General features: G+C 39.7%; 1 protein-coding gene across 5 annotated transcripts in view; it reads left to right on the top strand.

Moving 5' to 3' along the window:
* Positions 1–24,094, top strand: part of TRAK1 (trafficking kinesin protein 1) — a 126,351-nt gene that overhangs the window by 50,081 nt on the left and 52,176 nt on the right. For 3 of the 5 annotated variants that reach the window (XM_054274294.1, XM_054274293.1, XM_054274297.1), the window contains exon 3: positions 11,042–11,236. Coding sequence is in view for 2 of the 5 variants with exons in the window: in XM_054274296.1 (XP_054130271.1) it covers positions 20,690–20,753 (64 nt within the window). In the remaining 3 variants the exon portion in view is untranslated. Of the gene's footprint in view, positions 1–11,041; positions 11,237–20,430; positions 20,754–24,094 lie in introns of those variants that run through there. The other 2 variants (XM_054274296.1, XM_054274300.1) reach the window with 2 other exon arrangements.

Genomic DNA, 24,094 nt, shown 5'->3' with positions numbered 1-24,094 from the left:
TTGTTCATTGTACTAATTACTCTTACTAAACACATGCAGGAATGTGTTTTCTGGCTGTTCAGGACAATTTCCTGAGGGCTGTTGAATTACTGGGAAATGCTCTGTGGTAATAACCTGTTCTGTGTCTTACTTTGTTTGCAATTAACACAAGTAGGTTTTGGGGTTTTTTTAAATTTCTAAAAAAGTTTCATTACTGGAGGGGTCAAACAAAATGTCTTTTATTTCTCAGCAGGAAGGTGTCAGTGAGAAGAGTTGGTATTGTTTGACCTTCCTTGTGGGCTGTGTAACTTGCACGTTACTGCAGTGATTGCAGTGGAAGGAGTCATAACACCCAGAGAAACCAACTTTCTCTTGCTGCCAAGTCTCATTCACACAATCTCCTAGCAATGTTTGGGTGCAGAAAGTTTTCTCTGGGTTTTCATCCTGTCTCTATCCTTATTCAGACTTTAAATATATTCCCATACGAAAGAGATTCCATTCTCTTACACCAAATTACCATCTTCATGGCAACATCAGCCCATTTTGATAACTGACTGATCCTACAGATAACTGGTCTTGTTCTGACCATTTCTTTATGTGAATCACAAAGAATCAAAATAAATCACTTTATTTTAAAATATATACTTAGGGCCACAGAATTTCCATTCCATTCCATTGTATGTGTGTCTCCCCCCAAGACAGGTGTTTTTGTGTTGAAAGGCTGAATTTCTATTCCTTCTGTTTCAAGCATGATAAAGCATGATTACTCTAAATTAACTCCATAGGGATTTAGGTATTACAGGTTGTTGTGAGATTGCTTTACTGTTGTTATGCAGGTGATGGGGAGAATACTGTACCTGTGGCTGTCCTATTCTAGGTATGTGAGTTACCACCAGGCACAATGTGCTTGCTATTCTGAGACTGTTCAACAGGGTGCTCTGGTTGATTTTGGTACCTGTTACAGGCCTGCTGGTTGACTTCTAAGCTTTAAACTAGGCAAAAAAGTGTTGATAAAATATTAACAGTTTTGAATTGCTTCCCATTATTTGAATCTCTCTGAGTTCTGTTGGAGTTACCTTTCTCTTTTACTGTTGTGGTTACGTTTCTCTTTTAGTGGAGCATAACTTGTTCTAGAATTTGCTTCTTTTTCTGCTCCTGGTTTGGGGTGAGACTTCCACATTTTTCTCAGTTTTATCAATATGAGAGATGTTAAATGCTGCTTGATGGAACTGGAACTCAAACAAAGAGCATAAGGAAGCCTCTGCTCTGTTGGACCAGCCAGCTCAGGACTGTGTTTCTGACTTCAGAAACTGCAGGTACTGGTATGGAGATCACGTACTCAGCCACTCTCAATAGTCTGCTCTCAGCATAAGTACCCCCATCATGAAGAACTATTTAGTGTTGGAACCTGTCCATAGCTTTTTCTTATCTGGATCTGCTGATTGTTTTACCCTGGTAGTTTATGACTGCTACTCCTGTGCGCAGTCACACCAATCTTGCCGTTTCTGTCAGTATTTGTCCTAGTTATGCAGGATTTTGGTGAATATCAGTTCTTCTTTCCCCTAATGAAGTTGTCTTCATGATTTTGAAAAACCTTCATCGTTTTTGTACCCCTGTCTACTCCTCTCCCAGCTGTCTTGGTCTCTCATTTAAATAAAACTATGAGAATGTTGGTCCTTTCCTTAGCCCATTTACTTGATTGTAAGTTATTGGCACCAGTCTCATCCTGTAAGCTTGGTCTAGTTTTAGTTTCTTCTCTCTCTTTTCTGACATTTCTCTAAGCAGCAATTTCTAAATTCTGAACAATCTTCCTTTCTCAAAAGCATTCTGAAAATGCCAGTTGTGTTAACATGACATAGCTACTTTGGCATTACTAGAACAATTTTATGAGTCTGACTATTTCTGTCTAGCATACTCTGACAAAATGATCTTATTCTCTGTACCTGCTGCATCATTGCCTCTATTTTGAATTTTATGTCTAGCTTTTGGTACATTCTCAGTCAACTCCATGCAGATTGTCTCCTCCTCATATCCTCCCACAGGTGCTTTCCAGCTCTTATCCTTTTCAAGTTACCTGGTATTTTTTTCTGATTCCTCTCCTGTGTCAGGTTGTCACACTACCTCTTAATCTGTATCTTGGTCATATGTTTTTATTATATCTAGGATTGTCTTTTTGTGGTTTGATGACATTTCGTTCATTGGTATTCCTTTAAGCAGAATTTTGCTGTGCTCTCTTACGTATTTATGCTTTCTAATACAATCCATGTTTTTTAGTGGAAACTGTCAATTTCGAAGTCACTATGAAAGCAACTGTTGGAATTACAAATCCAGTGTGACATTTTTAAAGGCATTCTTCTTAGATTTCCCTTGTTTTGAGAAGCACTTATCATTCCTAAATATGTACTTTATTCAAAGTAGGGGTGCATGAAAGCAGTAAGTGTTGATCATTGTTCTGGGTTTGTTCTTTGGAGAAAATACTGAAGGCAAGTGCCGAGTAGATTTTTTTGCTTTTTTTTTTTTTTTTTTTTTTTTTTGTTTGCTTGCATTTTTTGTTTTCCTGTTCTGGTGCAATGAATAGTGAGGAAGACTAAATAGCTACATTTGATTATTGGTGCATTTAAATATGTGAAAATAGCATTTTCTTTCTCCCTCAATGTATGTGTGTGTGTTCATAATGAAGCAACGCATTTTTCACTTCAAGTAAGCATCTGTAAAGAGCAAGCTACATAAGATTTAATTCTCATGTTTTGCTTGTGATTCTGTGAAAGCTTTGTTGACAGCCATTGTTTAGGGGCTGGCACATTTTGTAGCTGGGCTGAACAACAAGGAAAAGCAGGACAATTGCTTTTCAGGGTTTTCGTACTCAGTGATTTATCAATGGGTTTTTGAGACATTTGCAGTCTCTCTTGGCAGCTGGAAGATCCTAATGGTTAATGAATGTGTTTATTCTTACTGCTGCTGAACAGTGCGTTGCCAGCATGCCTTTGGTACATGAATAGCTTTTGTTCTTAGTCTAAAAGAATAGCCATGGTGGCAGAGTTTCCTTTTATTTTCTGTTTAATGTAAAAATCATGACTATGGGTACATTTATCTACAGGGAGAAATATTTCCATACCTTAATTTAAAGAAAAGTTCATTTAAATTTATGACATTGTGTTCTGTAGGGTCCTGATACTTTAATGGACCAAACCACCAAATCTGTCTCAGGTTTTATTTGTAGCAGGAATGTGTATGTAGGATGGAACCAAAGCAGGGAGACTTCAGCCTGGTAAACAATGACATTCCTCACATTGGAACTGTGGACTTTCATCTTCATTAGCTTTGACATTCTCAGCTTTCTCCTAGTCTTTACCTGGTGTGTTTGGCCAAGCCAAAAAGAGGTTGGCATGGAATCTTTTCTTTTCTTGTGGAAGCCAGGACTTTGTGCAGTTTTTTCCATGTTCAGAGGCAGAAGAACCGCTGCTTAAACAACTTTGGTTAAAGGTGTGCCAGAATTTGCAATTTCAAATCATGTCATACCGCACCAGTCAAGTTACAGGAGCTGCTATGGCTGTTTGAGGAGTCTGAGTTTGAGGTATGGGACAGCTTTCATGTTGAAGGGCTTTTCTTCCAGATGTTTGGCTTTGCAGACAGTAGTGAGACTACAGATATGTAAGGATGCTAAGGCTATCTTTTCCTTTGGACAAATCAGTGAATTGGATTTTTTTTTTCCCTTTGCCTGAGAGGCTAACTACTTGCTTTACATTGAAACCTATGTCCTGAGTTCAGCAGTATTATTTGAAAGACTTCGGTACCGTTTCAGTAGATTCTGAGCATCCTAGAACTGACATTGAATAGGAATATGGTAAGTCCTGGGGTTTTGCCTATTGCTCAAGTTTTTCTTGAGCATTATTTAACAATTACATGTATATACAAAGAAGAAAAACTTGTAACTGTATTACATGTATATACTGAAGAAAAACTTGTAACTGTAGACCTCAGTCAATACATAATGACTGGGTCTTTGTGGGCCTACAGAACTCAAATAATGGATGACTACAGGCCATGTTTTCCTCTTCAGTAGCATAGGTAGGCCTAATTTTGTGGTAGAACTGTTCTGCTTTTCATTTTTATGTGGATCTCTTTGTAGTGTTAAAGATGAGTTCATTCCATCACTGTCTCAATGGACAGAAAGCATGGGGAAGATGAGCCTATTGGGCTGTTACAAGCAGCCAGGAAATAACTGCTGGAAACACATTTAGAGAGAGACCATCCTTGCTTCCATCAATGGAATATGGTTAGACTTGTAGGTCTTCTGGAAAAGGAGAATGCTAATGTAGTCATGGCCTCCTGTCTCCTTGTTGACCCACCATAGATTGGGTGGCTAATCTCAGTGTCACAGGGAGCAAAATTAGCAGTCAAAATCTTCTGGTATTTGGCATGGAATAGCCTCAACCTGACGAGCTTCGATTTCTTGTGTTACATGTGGCTGGACTTTAGCCTCCATGCTGTAGCCCTTGTCTGCAGAGAACCTTACTTTTACTTAACTAGTATGGAGCCAGCACTAGAAGTGACCCTATGCAGGTATTGTGTGCTTTTTGTTTTTTGGAATTGTTATTTATTGACTGTTCATTCTCAAAGATTTAAAACAGGAACTTAAAAACCTCTGAGAGAGCTAAGTGTCAAGGGTGAGTATAATATGTGTGTGTGAAATAGGATAGGACTGAAAACCAAAGAGAGGAGTATGTGCTCCCACAAAGTGAAGTAACGTAGTAGATTTCTTTATTCTTCCAGCTTTCTTCAGAGTTTCCTTGTTTCTCTTGTCTCTTTTTGTTACTGTGCTTGTATCTACTTCTGTTTCCTCAGCTGCCTCAAAAGGTAGGGACAAGTTATGATGTTTTATTTCTTTTACAAGAAGTGCAAGATTTGCCTGAGAGTGCTACTGAGGCATATTTTGTTTTTTTTCTTTTGTTTGTTTGCTTTGTTTGTTTTTAAGAAGGAGAGGATATTTAGGCTGCCCCTTTTTGGCTATAGGCTGAGCACCAGTTGCTGGGGTTTGATGTGGGGGAGTTTCCTGGAAGATACTCGGGGTAGGCATGTGATACAACCCGATGACCAAAGCTTGTGTTTTGAAGGTTGCCAAGCAGCCCAGCACTTCCCTTAGGTCACACCCAGAGTGGAGTTGTTTTGCTGCACACACTACTTTTGTTCAGCAGTTGTTTCCCTTTGCTCAGAGGAGGCATTTCTGGGCAGCACAGCCCCTTAGTGCTGTTTGCAAGGTGTTGGCTTCCATCAGGACTGCAACTCTGGGGCACTGTGCTCTGGGAATGATACTGTCTCTGGGTGGTTTTCTTGTGGTCTGTTCTGTCATGGCTTGTGTGTTCTGGCACACTCCTCGATAAGAGCCCTGAGCATGGTTCCTGGCAGGGCTGGGTTTGTGAGTGATTGTTTTTTCCACTTATAGGAGTGGGCTGAAAGCAGGAAACTGGCTGGCACAATGTCCTGTAGGATTTGGGGATTCGGGTACTAAGGCAGTCCTGCCGGCAGGTGGCAGTTTGTCCTGCCGGCAGGTTCTCTGGGGACCTGGGAATGCTTTTAACCTTGGGAGGGGAGCTCTGCTCACAAGCAAAGCAGTAAAAACATGAAGATAGGGATGGTTTGAACCAGAATGCAGGCAAGGCAGAAACTATCTTTCATGCTCTTTGTTAGGACTGTACTGATAAGCTGTTTGCATTGTGTTTGTAAAGGCTCCTGCAGACACCAGGCTCTGAGGTTTATATAGCTCCTTTTCTCTTCGTGTTTTCTGTATGTTTTGGGGTGTTCTTTGTTGGCCACCACACTCCCCACGCCCTTGTCCCTTCTCATTGTTCTAGCTTCATTCTCTGAATGTATCATTAGTTCTAATGTGAAGCTTATCCTGAAATTGAGCAAGTGCTCCTTCTTTATCAGTCACTAGGTTTTTCTTTCCTACAGTAAGATACCCTCTATAACCATAAACAGGTGAAACCCAAAATCCTTGTAGGGAATAGAGTTTGACAGGTGAGATGATTTTACATGACCATGTTAATAGAAATGAGATTTTCAAAGCTGTCTACCTGTGGTTCCTGTTGAACTTAGCTGGACTTGAAGTTAGTTTGACTGAGGCTGACTTGCTTGTTTGTGAGATGCTGGCACAGTTCCATCCATCCAAGTAATGCTGGCAGCTAAGTATGTATGTAACTCTTTAGGGGAAGTGACCTAATGTATGAGTGCAGGATGCAAAGGACAGTGGGTGACCACCCTACACAACACCTTGTGATCTCTGTGTTGTCATATGCAGTGGGGGAAGGCATTCTTTGAGGAGTTGTGCTGTCTCCGTACAGTCAGCTCCCATTGTTTTAGACTTTTCACTCCATTTTCTCTATGATCAACTCCTTGCTCACTTGTCAGCAGAGGAAAGATGGAAGTGTGCATCTGAAAATAAGCAAGTGTACTCTTATCCTCATATGAACATGGTTGTCCTGCAAATTCCTTCTTTCTCTGCATGTGAAAAATAAAAAAAAAAAAGGAGGGGAAGGAAGAAACCATCCTCCCACCCTCACTTCAGTTTCCACAGTGAAGAGTTAGTTTACTGTATTTAGAGTATTTAGTATGGCTAGAGATGTGCCTAGAAGAAAGAGAACTGATGAAATAGTCAAAGGTACCTAAATCAGCAAGCATAATAAAACTTCCTTTAAAGAAATGCTTCCTTGCTTCCTTTAAGCAAGCTGAAATAACCAGTGAAACTTGAGTGGCTGTCTTGAGAGGCATGGGGTAGAGGTTTAGTATGTCCAGAATGGGAAAGACACACCAGCCAGTCGAATGTCATTGTATGAAAAGACATGAAACATGTTAGTAGGTAATCCATTAAAAACTACCCAAAGGATACTGAAATGGGAAGAAATCTGCAGAAGAGAGCTCAGCTGGAGTGTTCCCCTTGTTTTGCATCTTCTTTATGGAAAGAGAAGATTAGAAACTATAACAAGAAATTAAGCAGGACAAAAGTCTTTGAAAACATTTGTTTTAATCTCATTTAGAAAACAGCACGAGGAGGAATGTTGTCAAAAATTACTGCAAAGCAGACTGAGCACCTTCTTCATTTCCTGAGGAACAGGGCATGGAGAAATACAAATTTGCAAGCAACAAATAAGTGAGGTGGGGTGTTCATACATTTAAGTGAAGAAGAAATTAAAGCAGTAGAACATGTTACTTTCAAAAATAGTATGAAAAATAGTGAAATTTATTAATTTTTAAAATGTTTAATTATTGCTATGAAAGCTATAGAGTTACAAGAGCATAAGCAGAATCTGTAATGATCCATGCTTCACTAAGAATCATGAGTTCAGAACTTAACTATTTAAGTTGGTTTTGATCTGCTTGTAGGAATTTGTTTGCTACATGTGTTTTCCAGAAAACTGAAAGTTGAAAATTGCTTAGATTAAAAACCCCAGAATCCATAACAGCAACTCAAAAGGATATGGTTCAGCTGTATTTTGTTGTATAATTTTAAAATGAATTATGAGTTAATTGTTTTAAGTGTAAAGTGTTACATTTTTCTCAACAAAATGGAGGTACCACCTAGTAGAAGAGGAAGTGCTTTTATATCTCTTGGATATCAGTTAACTTAATCATAATTCACAATCACAGATGACTTCTTGGGTGTTCTTACTAGAGAAGTTACTTAATTGTTTATCTTTGCAGTTCTAATCAGAAATAATTTAAAAATCTCTGTGGAAGCACAATCAGGGTCTTATTAAAAATATACCTGGTGTTTGAGGATGGGGGATAGTGTTAATCTACATATCTTATCAATACAAATATGTGCATCTCAGAAAAGGGAGGAAAAGTAAAGGGGAGAGAGATTGTGTAACTGTAGCACTGAGAATATTGCCATGATTTAAGTGGTGAACTAATGTTTAGTCACGAACAAGTGTAATTATGGTGCTCTGTTTTTCTAAATAGGCAATTGCATCAGAGCCTGTTCGTATTTCCTGCTGGTACACAGATTTTAAACTTGCAGTAGAAGTTAATGGCAATAGCATCAGAACAGTGTCATAAAAAGTTGCCTTGCCAATTACTCATTAACATCTTTTCCGGTTATTAGCCTTTTGAATTGCTTAGAAATGCTCAGGATTTATTATATGGTAAAGAAGAAGAATTTTCTTCGTTGACTTGTTTTCCATGATAATTCTTATTTCTTTACTGCCTGGCCTTCACATTCTAGTGGATTTCTTTTCCATAATAAAGCTGTATGGGTTTTTTTTCTGTGTGTGCATGAATGAGGGGTCTTTTTTTCTCCTCGCATTTTGTTGGTCGCTTCCTTTACATTCAGTTTTCACTAGTTTTTGGGATAAAACAAGCCAGTTTACTTATCTGTACAACTGAAACTATCTCATCTCACCTATAAAGTGTGTTTCTTTTGGAATCCTAATAAAAAAGAGAAAAACACTAAAAGTTTGAATTTTTCAAAGTTTTTATATCTTTGTTCCCAAGACCATCATCTTGGGCTGTGTAGATTCTTGCATTTTTCTGAAGAGAAAAACTAACATTTCGACCAGGAAAACTCTTCCAAAATAACCCCAATGAAAAAATTATTATCTATTTTCTTGAGATTGAGAGCAATTAGGTAATCCAGAGATCGATGTATAGAAGAAAATTATTTTATGTGTACATGTACACAGAGAGATTTTTGATTGTCTAGTAGATGTCAGCAGGTGTTTTTCAGAAGATCAGTTGTCTTTGTGCACTCAGATGGTTGCAGGCACTGAGATGATGCTGTCAACCATTAAAAAGATAGCCAGGGAAAAAGAAAGTCTGTATTTACAGGCTGGCTGTCATCTTTCAAATCATGGGGAGCAGATCTTGTTTCTCTGTGTAAAGCAGTAATCCCTCTGAGAAGGTTGCAAGGACCTCTTAAAATGATGTGTGCAGGCTGATTCTCGCGTTGCACAGAGCTCTATAAAAACAGATGCACATGTGGGCATCTAACTGCAGGGAGGCTTGGAAGACACTCACATATGCACAACAGCTAGCAGAGCAGTGTGGATGAAGGCAGAGGAGAATAGCTCCTGATAGGTAATAGCAGACTCCTTGAACCATAAAGTACAATGCAACTTTCCCAAGTGGGTTATAGTTCTAGTTATCAGGGTTTTGTGAAGTATGTAGGCAGGAGATTGACAGTATGAGTTCATCTTGGTATTGTCTGCCCTGTTGTCTGACAGAATAGTAATGTTCTTGCAATTTTTAGTGCTTGGGATGCTTTTGGCAATGTAATTTCTGGCTTAGAAAGGTAAAAAACAGGTAATTAATGATGTATAGAGAAGTACGTGTTACTTCTCCATTGTCTCCTTCCTCCCCTTCTTTGACAGAGGTGAGCTCCACTAAGTTACGGTGGAATTGCAGGTCTACCTCAATCCAGCAAGAATACGTTTCTCTTACAAAAATTAGTGCCTTCATCAGGAAGCAGCAAGAGCAGGGCTGCCTTACAGGCAGCTGACAGGATGGGAAGGGCACAGTCCTTGTTGGCACAGCCCAGTCCCTTTGTTCCCCAGCAGAACAAAGGTGCTGGCAGCAACGGCTCAAATTGACTCTCCAGGGGTCGATCATCAGACAAATGCCAGCAATGCAGGAAGCCTGGACAATGAGTCAGTGTCAGCAGGGAGCAGAGCTGGGCACAGGCCTGCTCACAGCACCGCACAGGGCAGGACCAGGGGCTGGGGTGTACCTGGGGCTCCTGGCAAAATGTGCTGGCTGGGGACCATGATGAGCCTGGTCATGGCAGTGTAAAGGTACATGGCAGCACTCAGGCCTTGACAGTCTTTGCTGTTTTCTCTGGAGTAAGTCTCAGCAAGAGTTGCAAGAGCTATGACACTGGTTAAAGTGGGAGCTCTGGTGTATTGCTCTTCCAAAAAAACCTTAGATAGCTCTTCCTTACTTTGTGTGTGAGGGTAGGGGTTGTGCTGGATGGTGGTGTTTTCTCTTTGTACTGGTGTGGAAATGGAAAATGCGCAGATTTGTGCACTACGTATTTACTGAAAACATAACATGGGTTTGTCAGTTTCTTAATAAATATTTAGCATGACATTGTATTTAATAGTATATGGTAATTAAACATTTATTTAGAAGTATCGTGACTGTTTTGGGTGTTGACACACTCTCTAAATTCTTCAGTACAATATAATACAATATGAAGGTGCCTCAGGAGATAATCTATTCTGACTGCCACTAAAGGCAGGTCTTCTAGAGTAAATGCTCATGACATTGTTTACTTGAATTCTAGTCTCCCTGTGCCCCTATTTGATCGTCCTCAAGGTAAAAAAGTTTCTACCTTGAATTGGGCTTTTTTGTGTTAAAACTTCTCAGCTACCTCTTGGCCTAAATTTAAAGCTCTAATTTAATTTGTAACATTTTTGCCGTTGTTGTTGGATGTTAGTATCCATTTTTAGAACTGTGTGCAAACTTGATATGTTTGTGAGCATGAGGGGCCACAGCACAGAATGCAAGTCAAGATAGTGTCAAAAGGTGCCCTGGAAGTTCCTGTAATCATCCTTACCAGTATGTCTTAGGTGTGAACTGTGACAGTTTGCTATTTCAGTCCTGGATTTCTGTTTCTTGAGAGAAATCTGCTAGCAGCAAAGGCAAAAAAATAAAGTGGTACTAAATTGTAGTCCAAGATCAAGTTAAGGAGATATGTAAGGCTTACAAGCTAAAAATGATCTGTGAAATAGAACATAAAAAATGTACATTCCTCTGTGCACTAATGCTTTCTTCATACTCCAGTTGAAACAGTCTCTCTATTCCCCACCCTACCCCACTTAGTCTTCAATAAATGTCCCTGCTTCTAGAGGTGAGGCTTTTTGTCACTAAGACAGCATGCCCTTTTATTACTAGTAAATATGATATTTTGGGATAGTGTGTTCCAGGCATATCTTCCAAACTTATTCGTATTCAGCTATTCTTTACATGCAGCAAAACTTGTTGATATCAAAACAAACTGAAGTTTTTGAAAGCTTGTATGTATAGTACTCAAGGTAACTAATACAGATTGTTCCCTTTCCCTTAACAGATGTGTGCAATAGTACCAATCTTCCTGAAGTTGAAATCATCAGTCTCTTGGAAGAGCAGCTGCCTCATTATAAGTTAAGAGCAGATACAATCTACGGTTATGACCACGACGACTGGCTTCACACACCTCTCATTTCCCCTGATGCGAATATCGACTTAACAACTGAGCAAATAGAAGAGACCTTGAAATACTTCCGTAAGTCAAAAACTCAGAAATTGTTCTGAGAAACAAATAAAATAGTGCTATTTTTGTTACCTTCTTTGAAGTATCTGTGCAATTCTTTGAAAACTGTGGAAAGCACGAGAACTGTTTGTGATTTACTGCTTTGGTCTCCAAGATTGTGGTAGACAGAAAATTAAGGGAGCATTTAATCAAGAACAGCCATTGCATTTGTGATTTGTGCATGCACCTTTCCATATTATCAAGTACTGGAGAAACTGAAATACTTCTTTTTGCTTGTGATCTCTGTCAAAAAGACTGAAGTCTCTGTATCTGTGCAGTTTAGAAAGCTTAGACCTCTTTCCATATCCACTTTTTTTGACTATATTCTCTGACACATTGCACAGTTGTCTGGTGGCATTATGTGCCAGCATCACAGAATGATATGAAATCATTTTGCTGAAACTTAAGCTTCTAGAAAAGCCTTTTGAAGAACCAAACTCTGACCATTTGGTTGAGATGGTTTGTCCCTTCATTCTTTGTTCTGTTCATATTCATACTATCAGACAAAAAATATTTGTGCCTAGAGGGAACATGTGTACAGTTGTGACCTTTGTTGTTATTCATTCCTTTGTTTGAGCCTGTAGCTACTTTATCATGGTGAATGGACTTATGTCTCTGGTTTCTACCACTGTGGATGTTGACTTAGATGTGCAGTTAGAGAAGACTTCTGTGATTCATCTCCATGACTGCTATGGTAAAGCAATAGCAGTGGATTTACATGGGTTGTAGTAGTCACTAGATTTAGGTAGACCTACTGAGGAACTGTAGAGCTTCAGGAGAGATGAGTTACAGGGCTCAGCACAAACCTGGGCTTCACTGCATTTTGAAGCAATTGAACAATCTCTTTGTAAGGAGCATAGCTAGTAAAGAAAACCATGAATAATATGAAGAACTGAGTTTCTGATGTTCATGCTTCAATTAAGGGCTCAAAGTATTTTAGTAAAAAACTTACATATGCTTTCCACCTATCCCCAATCACACAAAAATAGTGGGAAGGGTGGGGAGACAAGCTGAAGCTGATCTGTGGAATCAAGTGTACTACTGCTGGTTTTGTAGCAGCCTATTAGTGCTGTTACAGTGATGGCAGAAGCTGGCTTAAATAAATATTTTGAAACATAAGGTTTCCAAGGTCTTTAGTTAACCTGATTAGGCCTGTCTCACAAGTAATATTTGTCTGTGTGGGTGGACTGTTGCAATAACCATGGGAAAATGTTTTGCTACTGGGACAAGGAAATCAAAAATCCCCATGGCAGCATCCTTCTACCAACTGAGATCATGGTAGGTGTGTGACTGCTGGGAATGGATACAAAGTACAACCTGTGCAGAGGATGAATTGAGAGCAGCCCTGAGGAAAGGACTTGGGAGTGTTGGTTGACAGCTCAACCTGATCCAGGAATGTACACTTGTAGCTAAGAGAGTCAAATGTATCCTGGGCTGCCTCGAAAGAAATGTGGTGAGCAGGTACAGGGAGGTCAAGGTCAAGAGAGGTAGTTGTCCCCACGAACTCTGTCCTTATGAGACTCCCACCTGGAGTAGGTGTCCAGCTCTGGGGCCTCCTATGTAAGAAGGACATGGACCTGTTGGAGCTCGTTCACAGGGACACGAAGATGATCAGAGGGCTGGAGCACCTCTGCTCTGAAGACAGGCCAACAGGGTTGGAGTTGTTCAGTGTGGAGAAGAGAAGGCTTTGGGGCGACTTCTGTACTTTCAGTACCTAAAGGGGGATACAGGAAAGCAAGAGAGAGACTTTTAAGCAGGCCCTGCAGTGATAGGACAAAGAATGATGACTTTAAACTGATAGAGTGTCAGTTTAAATTAGTTATATGGAAGAAATTCTTTACTGTGAGGGTGGTGAGGCACTGGAACAGCTTGCCCAAAGAATTTGTGGATGTCCCATCCCTAGAAATTGTCAAGGTGAGGTTGAATGAGGCTTTGAGCAACCCAGTGTAGCTGAAGGTTCCCTGCCTATGGCAAGGTGTTTGGAACTAGATGACTTCTAAAGTTCCCTTTCAAACCAAACCCTTCTATTACTCTCTGAAAAGAAAGCTGTGAACAACAGAGAAATTGGATAGCATAGCTGCCTGAAACTGTAAATACTTAACAATTTTACTTAGCTTTTAGCTTTCAAGAATAATGATTGCAACTTTACCATGTTGCTGTGGTTGTAGATTTCTTCCAATCAACTGGCTTGAATAAAAAAAAAAACCCAAAACTGAGTATAATTGCTGCCACAGTGTTTCTGCTTTTATTAGGAAATAACTGCTTAAAAAAGAGGAAGCAAACAAAGAGATTTTCAATAAAGAAATATATATTTCTTACTTCTTACAGTCAGACACTTGTGTATAGATAGTAGTTCAGGAAGTTTAAGCAAATTTATGTCTAGCCTGAGACTGATACCATGGCAACTGACATCTGACTTTACCCTTGTTCAGTTACTGTGAACAAGTCACAGGCTCCATCTATACATGAGAGTGCAAGAACTTAATAAATTTGCATGTTTCAAAATTATTGCATTGATTGCAAACATTGGTTTATGGCACAATAAACTATGAAAGTAAAAAACCTGTTTTCTGTAAGTTGGCAGAAAGGTTCTGTGAATTGTGCCACCACCACTTTAGAGAGTGTTCCAGGGTGTGACTGCTTGCACAATTTTCAGTGCTGCAATTAAGCTATTCCTCTTTTACCTGTTTAGTTTGTTTCAAAAACCTCGATGTGGGTGTTCGCAGCTACTGTAGCTTGTCTCTTCGAAAGTTTGGTTTTTTCAATGACTTATGAAAATTTCCTTGCAGTTGTTTGCATGTTGAGATTGATGGTGGTTTTTAACCTGTTGGTGGAAATGTGATGAATTTCACAGTGTTGATCCATGTAGCAGAAGAACCAGCGACGACCCTTAGGGATACTGTTGTGGCTTGTTAGAGCAGATTTTTCTGCCTTCCTGTGGCTTCTTTGAGATCCTAAGTCCAATTCACAACCAGAAAGGCTCAGAATCAATAAGAATCTCGTGGGCCACATAACACAAGAGGGTGGGCATAAGGCTACTTAGCTCTCATTTTTAATTAATTTTTGAAGATACTGGTAGAAAAATGAACAAATATCCAAACATTTTAACTTATTCAGTGCTTTTTGTGGGGATTTAAGCTGTAACACAGGATAGATAATTAGAGAATTAGTTCTTAAAATTTAGTTTTCCATTGGGTAAGAAGGCAATTGGGAGGAACTGAATACTATTAGGCCTGAAACTGTTCTTTTACATACGGGAACTCCAAAGCACATCTTTGTTATTATTTCCTTCAGATGGAAGACCGAGCCAGTTTTTGCCAAATGAATTAAATAAAACTGATCTTATCCTAAAGCATAATCACATAAATTCAGTGTCATCTCATTCATCAGTTTCATTCAGGCAGGCTGTTGTTTATGTAAGCCTGAATGAAGGTATGATACAGCAAAATAACATTCCATCTCCCTGCCCCCAGATGAGGGGCAATCAAGCTCACTTTTAGCTGAGGGCTGTGGGGAGATCTGTGTGAGAGCCAGGCCTAGAGCACAGCGTTCTGTGTAGCACAGCTCTCTGTGTAGCTACCAGAGGCAGTGAGCAGGCACAGCAGTCTGAGTTTTTCCTTGGCCACTTAGGGAGGCTTAGGGCCCATCTGGGAACTCTCTGAGAAACAGGGAGCCCGCTGCTGCATGTAAGGTGAGCCCCAGGCATGTGGGCCTCAGGAAGTCCTAGTGGCTTCTGAGGAGCTGTCAGCTGCTCTTCACCCAAGGGTATCCCTCGCCTTCTTTGGAGCTGCTGCTCATTAGGGATGGTCAGACCCAGCCAACAGATGTAGTAGTTTCTCTGGAATGGTGCAAAGAAGGGATCTTCATCTGAGTTCAGAATAACCTAAGTCTTCAGATGTGGTGGCAGTGTGTCACAGGGTGCATTCTCCAGGTTTTGGAGTACCTGTCCCTCAGAGCAGAGGCTTTAACCCAGACAGAGCTTCAGATTGGGAAGGCCAGTTGGGACTGCAACAGTCAGGTTGCTGGAAGTGCTCAGAGCTGCTCCCTATCCTGAGGCAGAGAGAGAGGGCCTCTTTTCATGCAGGAGGTGTGCTGCTGTGGAAAAGCTGTCACCAGGTGAAGAAGTTGAGAGGAAGTCAGCAGGCTGTGCAGCATCAGGGAGGGTGAGACATACGCAGTATCTAGGCGTGGCTGAGACACCAAAGGATTGTGCTCCCATTCAGAGGGACCTTGACAGTCTGGAGCCATGAGTCAAGAGCAGCCTTGTGCTGTTCAGCAGAGTGCAAAGTCCTGCAGCTGGGAGGAACAACCCCATGTTGTAGTATATGCACCAGTAGATGCTGGGGTCCAGCTGTTGGAATGCAACCTTGCAGAAAAGGACCTGGGGCGTCCTGGTGGGGACACCAAGGTGGACATGAGCCAGAAGTATGCCTCTGCTGAAAAGCAGACTGATGGCATCCTGAGCTGTATCAGGAAGAGTGGTGCCAGCGGTTTGAGGGAGTTGTACTCAAAGCTGATCAGGCCATGCCTGGAGTGCTGGTCCCATTCTGGGCTCCCTTTTTCTATATTCCTTCAGTGTAATGCATTCCTTCCCTCTCCCAGGAAGCTGTAATCATGTCTCTCAGTGGGTTTTTTGACTTGTTAGAAAAATAGGTCATAACCATGCAGCTGTAATATTTTTGTCTAGCTAATCGAGCATGGTATTAAGCTCAACTTCATTTTACAAATGTTTTTGCTGTCTCCATGAAATATATAACAAAAAAAAAAGGAGGAGATAGTAATGTACATTATTTCCAGCTGGTGAACAGTTTGCAAATTTTGTTTCTTTAAAGCTTCATTCTCAATTTTCTGAATTGTTGATAGGGGTGCATTTGCTTAAATGTCTGGCTCTTGCTATTATGGTCTTACAGTGTTTAAGTGTGCTCACTGATACCTTAATTGAACTACACAGCTGGTTTTGCAGGAAGGTTGCTGAAGACATCAATTTTGATTTGATACAAATGCAAAAATAGTGCTCTTCAGTAATTATCTGGGGGAAGGGAGAAATAATCCTTTCATGTGGAAAATAGCTTTTTGTCATTAAGTACTTTAATTTCATCCAACTGCCCCTGTCTCATGTTAAATAATTCTGTTTCAGTGAGAGAGCATTTTGACCCTCTGCTGCATTAGAAGAGTCTTTTTCTTGTATCAGGTGAGGTTAGTGTGCTCTTAGGGTGTGAAGCCATGAGCTCTGTCCCATCTGGAGGAAACACTTGTACGATTTTGAAGCCCTGGATCGTCATCCTGGTTTGATGAAGAAGAGTCAGTCAAATCTGAAGCATCCATTTTTCCAAATACCAGTTCTGAAAGCTGCTGGTAATAATGCCCTCAGTGCTCTAGATTTTACTCTGGGTTCTACTCTTTCCAAGTAAAGCAAGACTTCTTGCTAAGTGAAAGACTACACTGGAAGAGATCACTGTCCTGAGTTGCAGAGTTGTTTGTCCTTAATAAATGTGTAGTTACAGGATGACTCCTATTCAGTGTTCTTTTAGAAGGTGAGAACACCAGTTACTCTTCACTTCAGTAAATGATTCCAGTTTAGAAATAAGTGTGACAGCCCCTCCTTGAAAATCAGTTGGGCTTTTAAAATATGCCTGCTTTGTCAGTTTGCAAAGTATTGTGGCAAACCTTGACTGTGATTAATATGCATTTCATAGTGGTGGCCTGTATAGCTACTGCTCTGATAAAAAAGGACTCCAGATGATGTTAATGGGATAGGCAACTTTATCCTGAGTGGTGGTGACTGTACTGGTGACTGTAGAAGATGATGATGTGATATGGTGTTTAATTATCTGAACCATCCTGAGCCTGTAGCCAAGAGAAGAAATGTGACCCAGAGGTAATCAAATGAGAGGTAATCCATTGCAGCTTTCTTGGAAATACTCCATCCAACTCCAGTGTTCAGTTTCAAAAAGCATCCTTGCAGAACTGTAAAAGGTTTGGAGAAAAAAGCTGAGAATGACTAAGCATGAAAACACAGGATTTATAGTGGCATGCTATGTAATGACATTCTTTTAAGACTTTATTTGTCAGCAGAGATGACTTGCTGTTGCTTTGCCCCTTAGCAGCACAGTGCACTACAGTCTTGAGTGTGCTGCTGGGGTAGATGAAAGTACCTTTGTCAAAAATTCTCTTCAAACAAAGGGATGGATTTGTGTGGTGTTTATAACCTGGGTAATTTAGGCACATCAGTTTGATGTTGACCTACAGCATGGACTTATTTCAGCAAAAAGGAAGGAGAGGGCTCTTGAGCTTTTCAAGCCATCTTTTCTTGCTAATGAAACCCCTTTGTAACCACAAACTGAAGGAATGTTCTCAGATGGCTACAAGAATTCTTTATCAATCTGTATGCTTTGCCCTATGGAGCACAGATAAAGGGAGGGGTTTGTTTAGTTAGAAGTAAACATTAAAAAATAAAACACAATGTAGCATCTGAAAGGGAATGCTAAACAAATGTGAATAACTATATTTAGATTTGGAATAGGAAAGTGCAGCTTCCTTATAGTCACAGACTTACTACCCTAAATATTTTTTCAGCCCCATTGTATATGAACTTTTAGGTGAGTAACACAGTAATACCCCAACCAAAAGTAGTGTTGCAATATGGAGATTGGAATACACAGAGGTTCAAAGTTTGTAGAATCAGTCCACCTGAAAAATGTACTGTTCTAATAAGTTTACTATAAAATGATTCACCCCTGTAGGAAGGAAAAGTAGGGCTGCAAAGGTTAAAAGTAGGTTCTGCAGCTGCTTTGTTGAAAGTGTGCAGCTGCTTTGTCAGCTTGGTCACAAATTCCCATTCAACTTGACAACCCTTCCAGCTTTATAGAATACAATTCCTCATGTAATTGAAGAGATGCTTGGGAGTGGATACGTGGATATATAGTATTTCATCTGCCCAGGGTTTCTGAATTCATGCTGGGGAGATAATACACTTATTCCATATTTCAAGTCTCTTGAGGAGTTCTAAAATCATTTGGCCACACAAGTGATTTTCTCCACAGAAAAGTAATGCCTTTCTGAATTATACCAGTACGTTTCCAATCAGATCTCTAAAAAAAAAATCAATAAAACAAAATAACAAAAAGCCCTAAGCCCCTACCTTGAACTATTTTTATCCGTTCTCATTGAAATGGAGTGTGTGCTGTGGGAAGGACAGAGAGAAGAAAATTCTAGCGTGTTGAAGATTTCCTTTGTTTAAAATATCAGCAAATAAAAAAAGGAGATTGTCCCTGCAGCAATTTAAGGTGGTAGCCAGTGTTAATTCTTTCTATTTTAAATGCTTATTTAATAACATTAACCAGACTGAAATCACCTTTTGGACAAAAATAATACAAGTGGAACAAATAGATTATATGCAGGGCAATTGAGTTGATGTTGCCATAGGAACCTTTCTTTTTCTCTGCCATTATTTTAACAGTGTAGCCTTAATTGCATTTAATAACATGTAAAGCTTTTTCCTTGTGTGTATGCATAACTGAAACTCTGTAGGACTCAAAGCTACTGCAGTGATAATTTCTTATACCAGGAAAGTTGAATACTGATATGGTCAAGAAACTGAAGCATTTTCCTCTGCATAGCTTGACTAGGCCCTACCTATTTCTGTTACAGTAAAGCAAAGTGGTACCAGTTGGGGAGTAGAATAAGTGGTAACAACCTAGAAGATACATGAGTGAGGATGAATTAATAAATACCTGCAGAATCATGAGTGATTGAAAAGGAGAGATGGACTGAGCATTCAGATTTCCACAGCTAGGAGCTTCAAATTAGGTTAGTAAATGCAAGTTACAAAGCAAAAGGTATGGGGTTTGTATATAATGAGCAGTAGATGTAACTCTTTGCAAGAGAATGTTGGAAATGATAAAAATGTATGTGAGCTCAAGAGAGGGTAAGTCATTCAAGAATTGCTAAAAGTAGCTGTATCTGTCTCAGGCTGTCTCTGAAGATGAAGAAATTAGAGGTTGGGAGGGCAGTTGTGGGAAATGTTGGACAGTTCTCTATTGCCTGCTCATGACTATTCTTGTGGATGGAGTCTTTGGCTAGACTGACACCAAAGACTTCCCTGGTCTGACTCAATACGGCCTCCTACCTTAATCTACTGGGATATATTAAGTCACAACTTAATCTGTCCCAGTGCTTCTACTGGTGTTTGCAAAGAATTAGCATTTCCTAAAAGAGGGGGAGAACTGGGTGAAGACTATGTGCTGGTTATGAACAAAATGGATGTCAGTCCACTTGGTATCTGTACCTGCACATATTCAGACATGATTTTGTATTGTGGTGTTTGATGATTTAATGCCATCTGTTCCTCAGACAGGTTCTCTCCTAATAGCTTAAACACAATTTTATTGGGGGCTGCAAAAGTATTTTCTTCCATTTTCAAAATACTGAACACAAACATGTTATTCTGGATGATGACCTTCAGCATTTTTAGGAATAGAGTAGTGAAAAATTGGCCAAACCTCCTGTCTTCAGCTATGAAACTTGGATGCTTGGGGGAAAAAAAAGGGAGGGGGAAGTGGTTCATGGAGAGGGCAAAAAGTAGGAACAGACTAGCTTTTTTTTTTGCAAGGAGAAATTTATTGCTGTCCTGATTTTGCTGATTCTTTTTTTTCATTTGGCATTTCTCAACATCAGGGTGCAGAAAGAGTTCTATTACATTAGACCAGAATAGTGTAACAAAGCAGTAACATAGTTTAATTTTCCATGGGGAAGTCAGGTTTTATCAACCTGTGTGGAGGACAGTAGTAATGGACTAGATTTTCATTATTAATGTACCACATGTCCCCAGTGAATTGCAGCAGTGTGATGCTGTTGTTCTGTGAGCGGTAGCAATGGGTTGTATCATCTTTCTTAGCAACGATTTTTGTTTCCAGTATGGAGGACTCCTTCTAGCCTGTAAAGCCAGAAGCAGCAAAATGCTTTTTCTTCATCTCTGCATCGCTTTTGGAGCCAGCTCGTCTCCATGGCAACACATTAGCCTGAAAGAGATGTGGAGAGTGGGGAGGAAAGGAATGAGTTAGAAGCAGCCGGGCGGTGGTGTGTGTCCCCAACGTCAGCGCATCAGCCTTTTGATAGGAGGATTTTGTTAACACCCATCCAAGGCTCCTGTGCAGAGCTTCTTTATTAGAGGAGCCGCCAGGGCATCTATCTGCTTCCTTTCTGCATCCTTTTTCTTTTTTTTTTTTTTCCTTCCAAATACACCCTCCACACCCCCCCTCTCTTTTATTTTAGTTGTGGCCTCAGTGAAGATGTGCAGCTCATTTTCAGCTTCCCGTGAGCTGCCTTGTGCTCTGGCATTTTGCAAAGGCAGGAAGGCTTGGCTGCATTTCACTTGACCTTAGCAGCGAAGTGAAATCTCCTGCATGTCACTGAAGGATACTGACTATGCAGAAATTTATTGAAGCAGATTATTATGAACTGGACTGGTATTATGAAGAATGCACGGACGGTAAATATTTCTTTCTAGTCTCTTGTTGCAGAATTCGGAGCTTGTAAGATCGGAGCATCATTATTCAATGGTTTTTAAAAGGAAATACTCAGAAAAAGGCAACACCCAGGTGTAGCAGAGATGCCTGTACCCCTTTTGCACCTCGGCATCTCTTGTGAGTGTGCTGCAAGAGACTGCTGTATAGCTTTTTCCTCTCTGAAGGGAGTGGCAGAGCAACGTATGCTGTGTATGAGCTGCCTTTGGGCAGGGGAAAGAATATTCGAAAAGCTAACTGTATCTACAATAATTGAGGTGATTTTAAATATACTGATGGTAATATTGATTATTGGTTCAAGTTTGAAGTCTGTGGTTTTTTCTGCGTTAGCAATATCCTGTAATATGTATATATTTGATGTGTTAGTAGGTAGTCCATGTTTTCTCTCTGGTTATTTGTCTGTGAAAGACATTAAAAATATGGATTTTTAGAAGTGAGCAGGTTAAGTTTTTGAATTGGAAGAATTACAAACTCTGGCAATCATTATCTTTTGTGCTATTTGCAATTTTTATGTAATGTTTGCTAGGGTGATTATTTCTGCATCAGGACACCGAACGTTTTCATCAGGCTTCTGATAGAAGGCACACAAGAAAGGGTAAGGAATTGCTAAAACTGTATTCTCTGCAGCAAGAAAAAAAATCAAGATCCCTTTTCGATGGCACTCTGAAGCAAGATGCAGCCTTTGGGAATGCAGAAGTTTTACATGAATTTTATTCTGGCTGGAGAGCTTAGCTTAAACAAGGCAAGTCCAAGATCACAGTGAAGCAAAGCACAGAAAGCAGGAAGGAGCGTAGGCCCAGGGGATAATGTACATATGTAATACACAGAGATATTTCTTTGGTAGTGCTCTACAATACCAAAGGGGAATGTGAAGCATCAAGATAAGTGTGACAAAATTAGAATGTTTTTTTATGGTTCTTTTGAGTGTCATGTGCCTCCATTTCAGAACTGAATGCAGTTTCAGAAGCTTGTTAGTCTTGAACTTCTATTATGTTTAATTGATTACTTCTGTCCAGGTGTTCAAAGAAAGAGGTGCATATTTATTTGAGAGATCTGACCACTTTAAGTTGGATTGAATCCATTATGTAACCTTTATCCTATCAGTTTAACCCTAGTAAATAGTGTAGCATCTGATTAATCTGCATGATGTAACAGCCTGAGTTGGCCTGCTTTTAGAAGCTTAAGAAACAGACCAGTTGTATGGTCCATAGAAGCTGTAGCTTTCCCCGGGTTAAAGCTCCCACAGGTAGCATTTCTTTTTTTTCGGTTGTTCATTTTTATGATCTTTTTTCCTGTCTGGTCAAAGTGTCATATGGAAGGGTGGTGTGCCTGAATGTCTGAGCTAAGAGCTGATCTGCTTATCCATTTTGTCTTAAGCTGTGTGCTGCACTGGAGGAACTGTGGGAGTTCCATGGTAATGGAATAAGCAACAGGTGTTGGGCAAACATTTAAATACCTTGTGGGATGAGGGCCTCAGGTGCGCAGTAGTGGTTGGTTGGATTCTGGGCTTACAGGTTTTCCTGTCAGTGCTGAGCCCCTGCCCAGGATATTTCTTCCATAAGCCGAGATCTGCAGAGTCAGCTGGAGTATGTGCTGGCAGTCTGCTTGAAGTATTTGGGAAGTTCTTCCCTAAGAGAAAGAAGGGTTTAATGTCTGATAGGGAAATAATCTCTCCAGCAGGTAAGGCATAATGCTTTTTCCATTTTTTAAAATTGCTGTTATTTTTTAAATTAAAGTATTAGTTTTTACTTGCTGAAGGGCAGTGCTGTCAGTCCTGTCTCTGCCTCTCAGGTGAACAGCAGTCTCAGGGTTCATAGAATTTTATAGGGTTTAGCTTCCTTTTGCTTCTTGGAGTTCAGGTATTTGAGAGAGGAGAAGATTTGAGAGATGCAGTGGAAGACACAGCCTTTGGCCTTAGATACTGGAATGTTCACTGGGTTTAAAATAGTATTGGCATTTACCCTTGACAGAGAAAGGTATTATAATTGTGGTAGCAGACAAAAGGCACAGACAAATTATAGTAGAAAACAGAGCTTTTCCAAAAACCTGAAGCAGATGACATATTAAAAGAGATGCCTGCTTCTCGATTGGCTTTTTATTTTTCTGCCATGTGTTTTTTGATACCAAAGTCATTTTCCTGAGATTCTTTTTACATTCAGTATAGTGAGATAGGCAGTTACAGCTCAGCTGACCTGTTTTGAATATCTATTTTAAGACAAATTGAAGCACAGAGAGCCAATTTCTCTGCCATACATGGACTCTCCAGATGTATGTGTGCATTCACTTTTGAATCCCACCCAGCTCACTCTTCGTTATAAATATGACATTGGAAAATAGTGGGTGGTACATTAAAACTAATAGGAATCTTCACAGGGTAATATCCTACAGAATTATTTTTCTGATTAAATTGTTCATACATTGTTTGTCAGGGCCTCTGGGACTCAGATTTCCATGACTTTATTTGGTTTCCTTTATTTAATAATTGTTTTACCAGCAAATGGTTTCTTGTTCTTCAAAGAAAAAAAAACAGTCTAAAATTATATTAGAATGTAAAGTATTAATGCTATTATTTAACGTAATAGGTAAAGCAACAACTCACTGTTGCCTCAGATGTAATGAATTTCTGTACTGACCGACAGTAATGATGTCTTCAACTTGCATTTGGTAGTGGTATTTTTTTAATATCTTGCAAAAGAAAAAATGCTCAAAATTTACAATTTATAAGTCTTTAAAAAGACTTTCTAGAGTTGGAATCATTAATTAATTCTTTTACATAAGGTACTCACAGAGTTTATTTTTGGTAGGAGTAGGTGGAAATAGACAATAAAATGTCACACTCTATTTGAATTACTGATGTTAACTAACATTGCAATAAATTGAAATTCTATAAATAACTACTACACTATGCTTTTTACATACATTTCCAAGTGTAATATTTTATAATATGAGTGACACTTGTCACCTTACTTGGTGTTAACGAAGTATATTGTGTAGGTGGACTGGGGAAAGAGCTGGGCCTGTACTTGAGTGCGAAAGTAGCTATTTTCATAGCAGACTTGGACAGAATCAGTGATAAAGAGGAAAAGCTGAAACTTTTCTACTCTTATTATGAAAGATAACAGTATAAAAGTCTAGGTTCATCTAAGGTTTTTTTAATAGAAAAAAAATACATTCCTAAAAATTTTGTGTGCAACTTGGGTGAAAAAAGCGTTATACTAAACCCCCCCACACTACCAAACAAGTAAACAAAAAGATAAGTGTTTATTCACAGAAATTTTTCTGAATATGGTTGTTCCCTGCCTCTCTT

Source organism: Melozone crissalis, unplaced genomic scaffold (genome assembly GCF_028551555.1).
Source record: "Melozone crissalis strain CALT ecotype California unplaced genomic scaffold, PUWL_Pcris_2 ptg000016l_1, whole genome shotgun sequence".
In the NCBI taxonomy this organism is placed as follows: domain Eukaryota; kingdom Metazoa; phylum Chordata; class Aves; order Passeriformes; family Passerellidae; genus Melozone; species Melozone crissalis.
The sequence above is the reverse complement of the archived record's forward strand: the minus strand, read 5'-3'. Positions and strand labels throughout refer to the sequence as shown.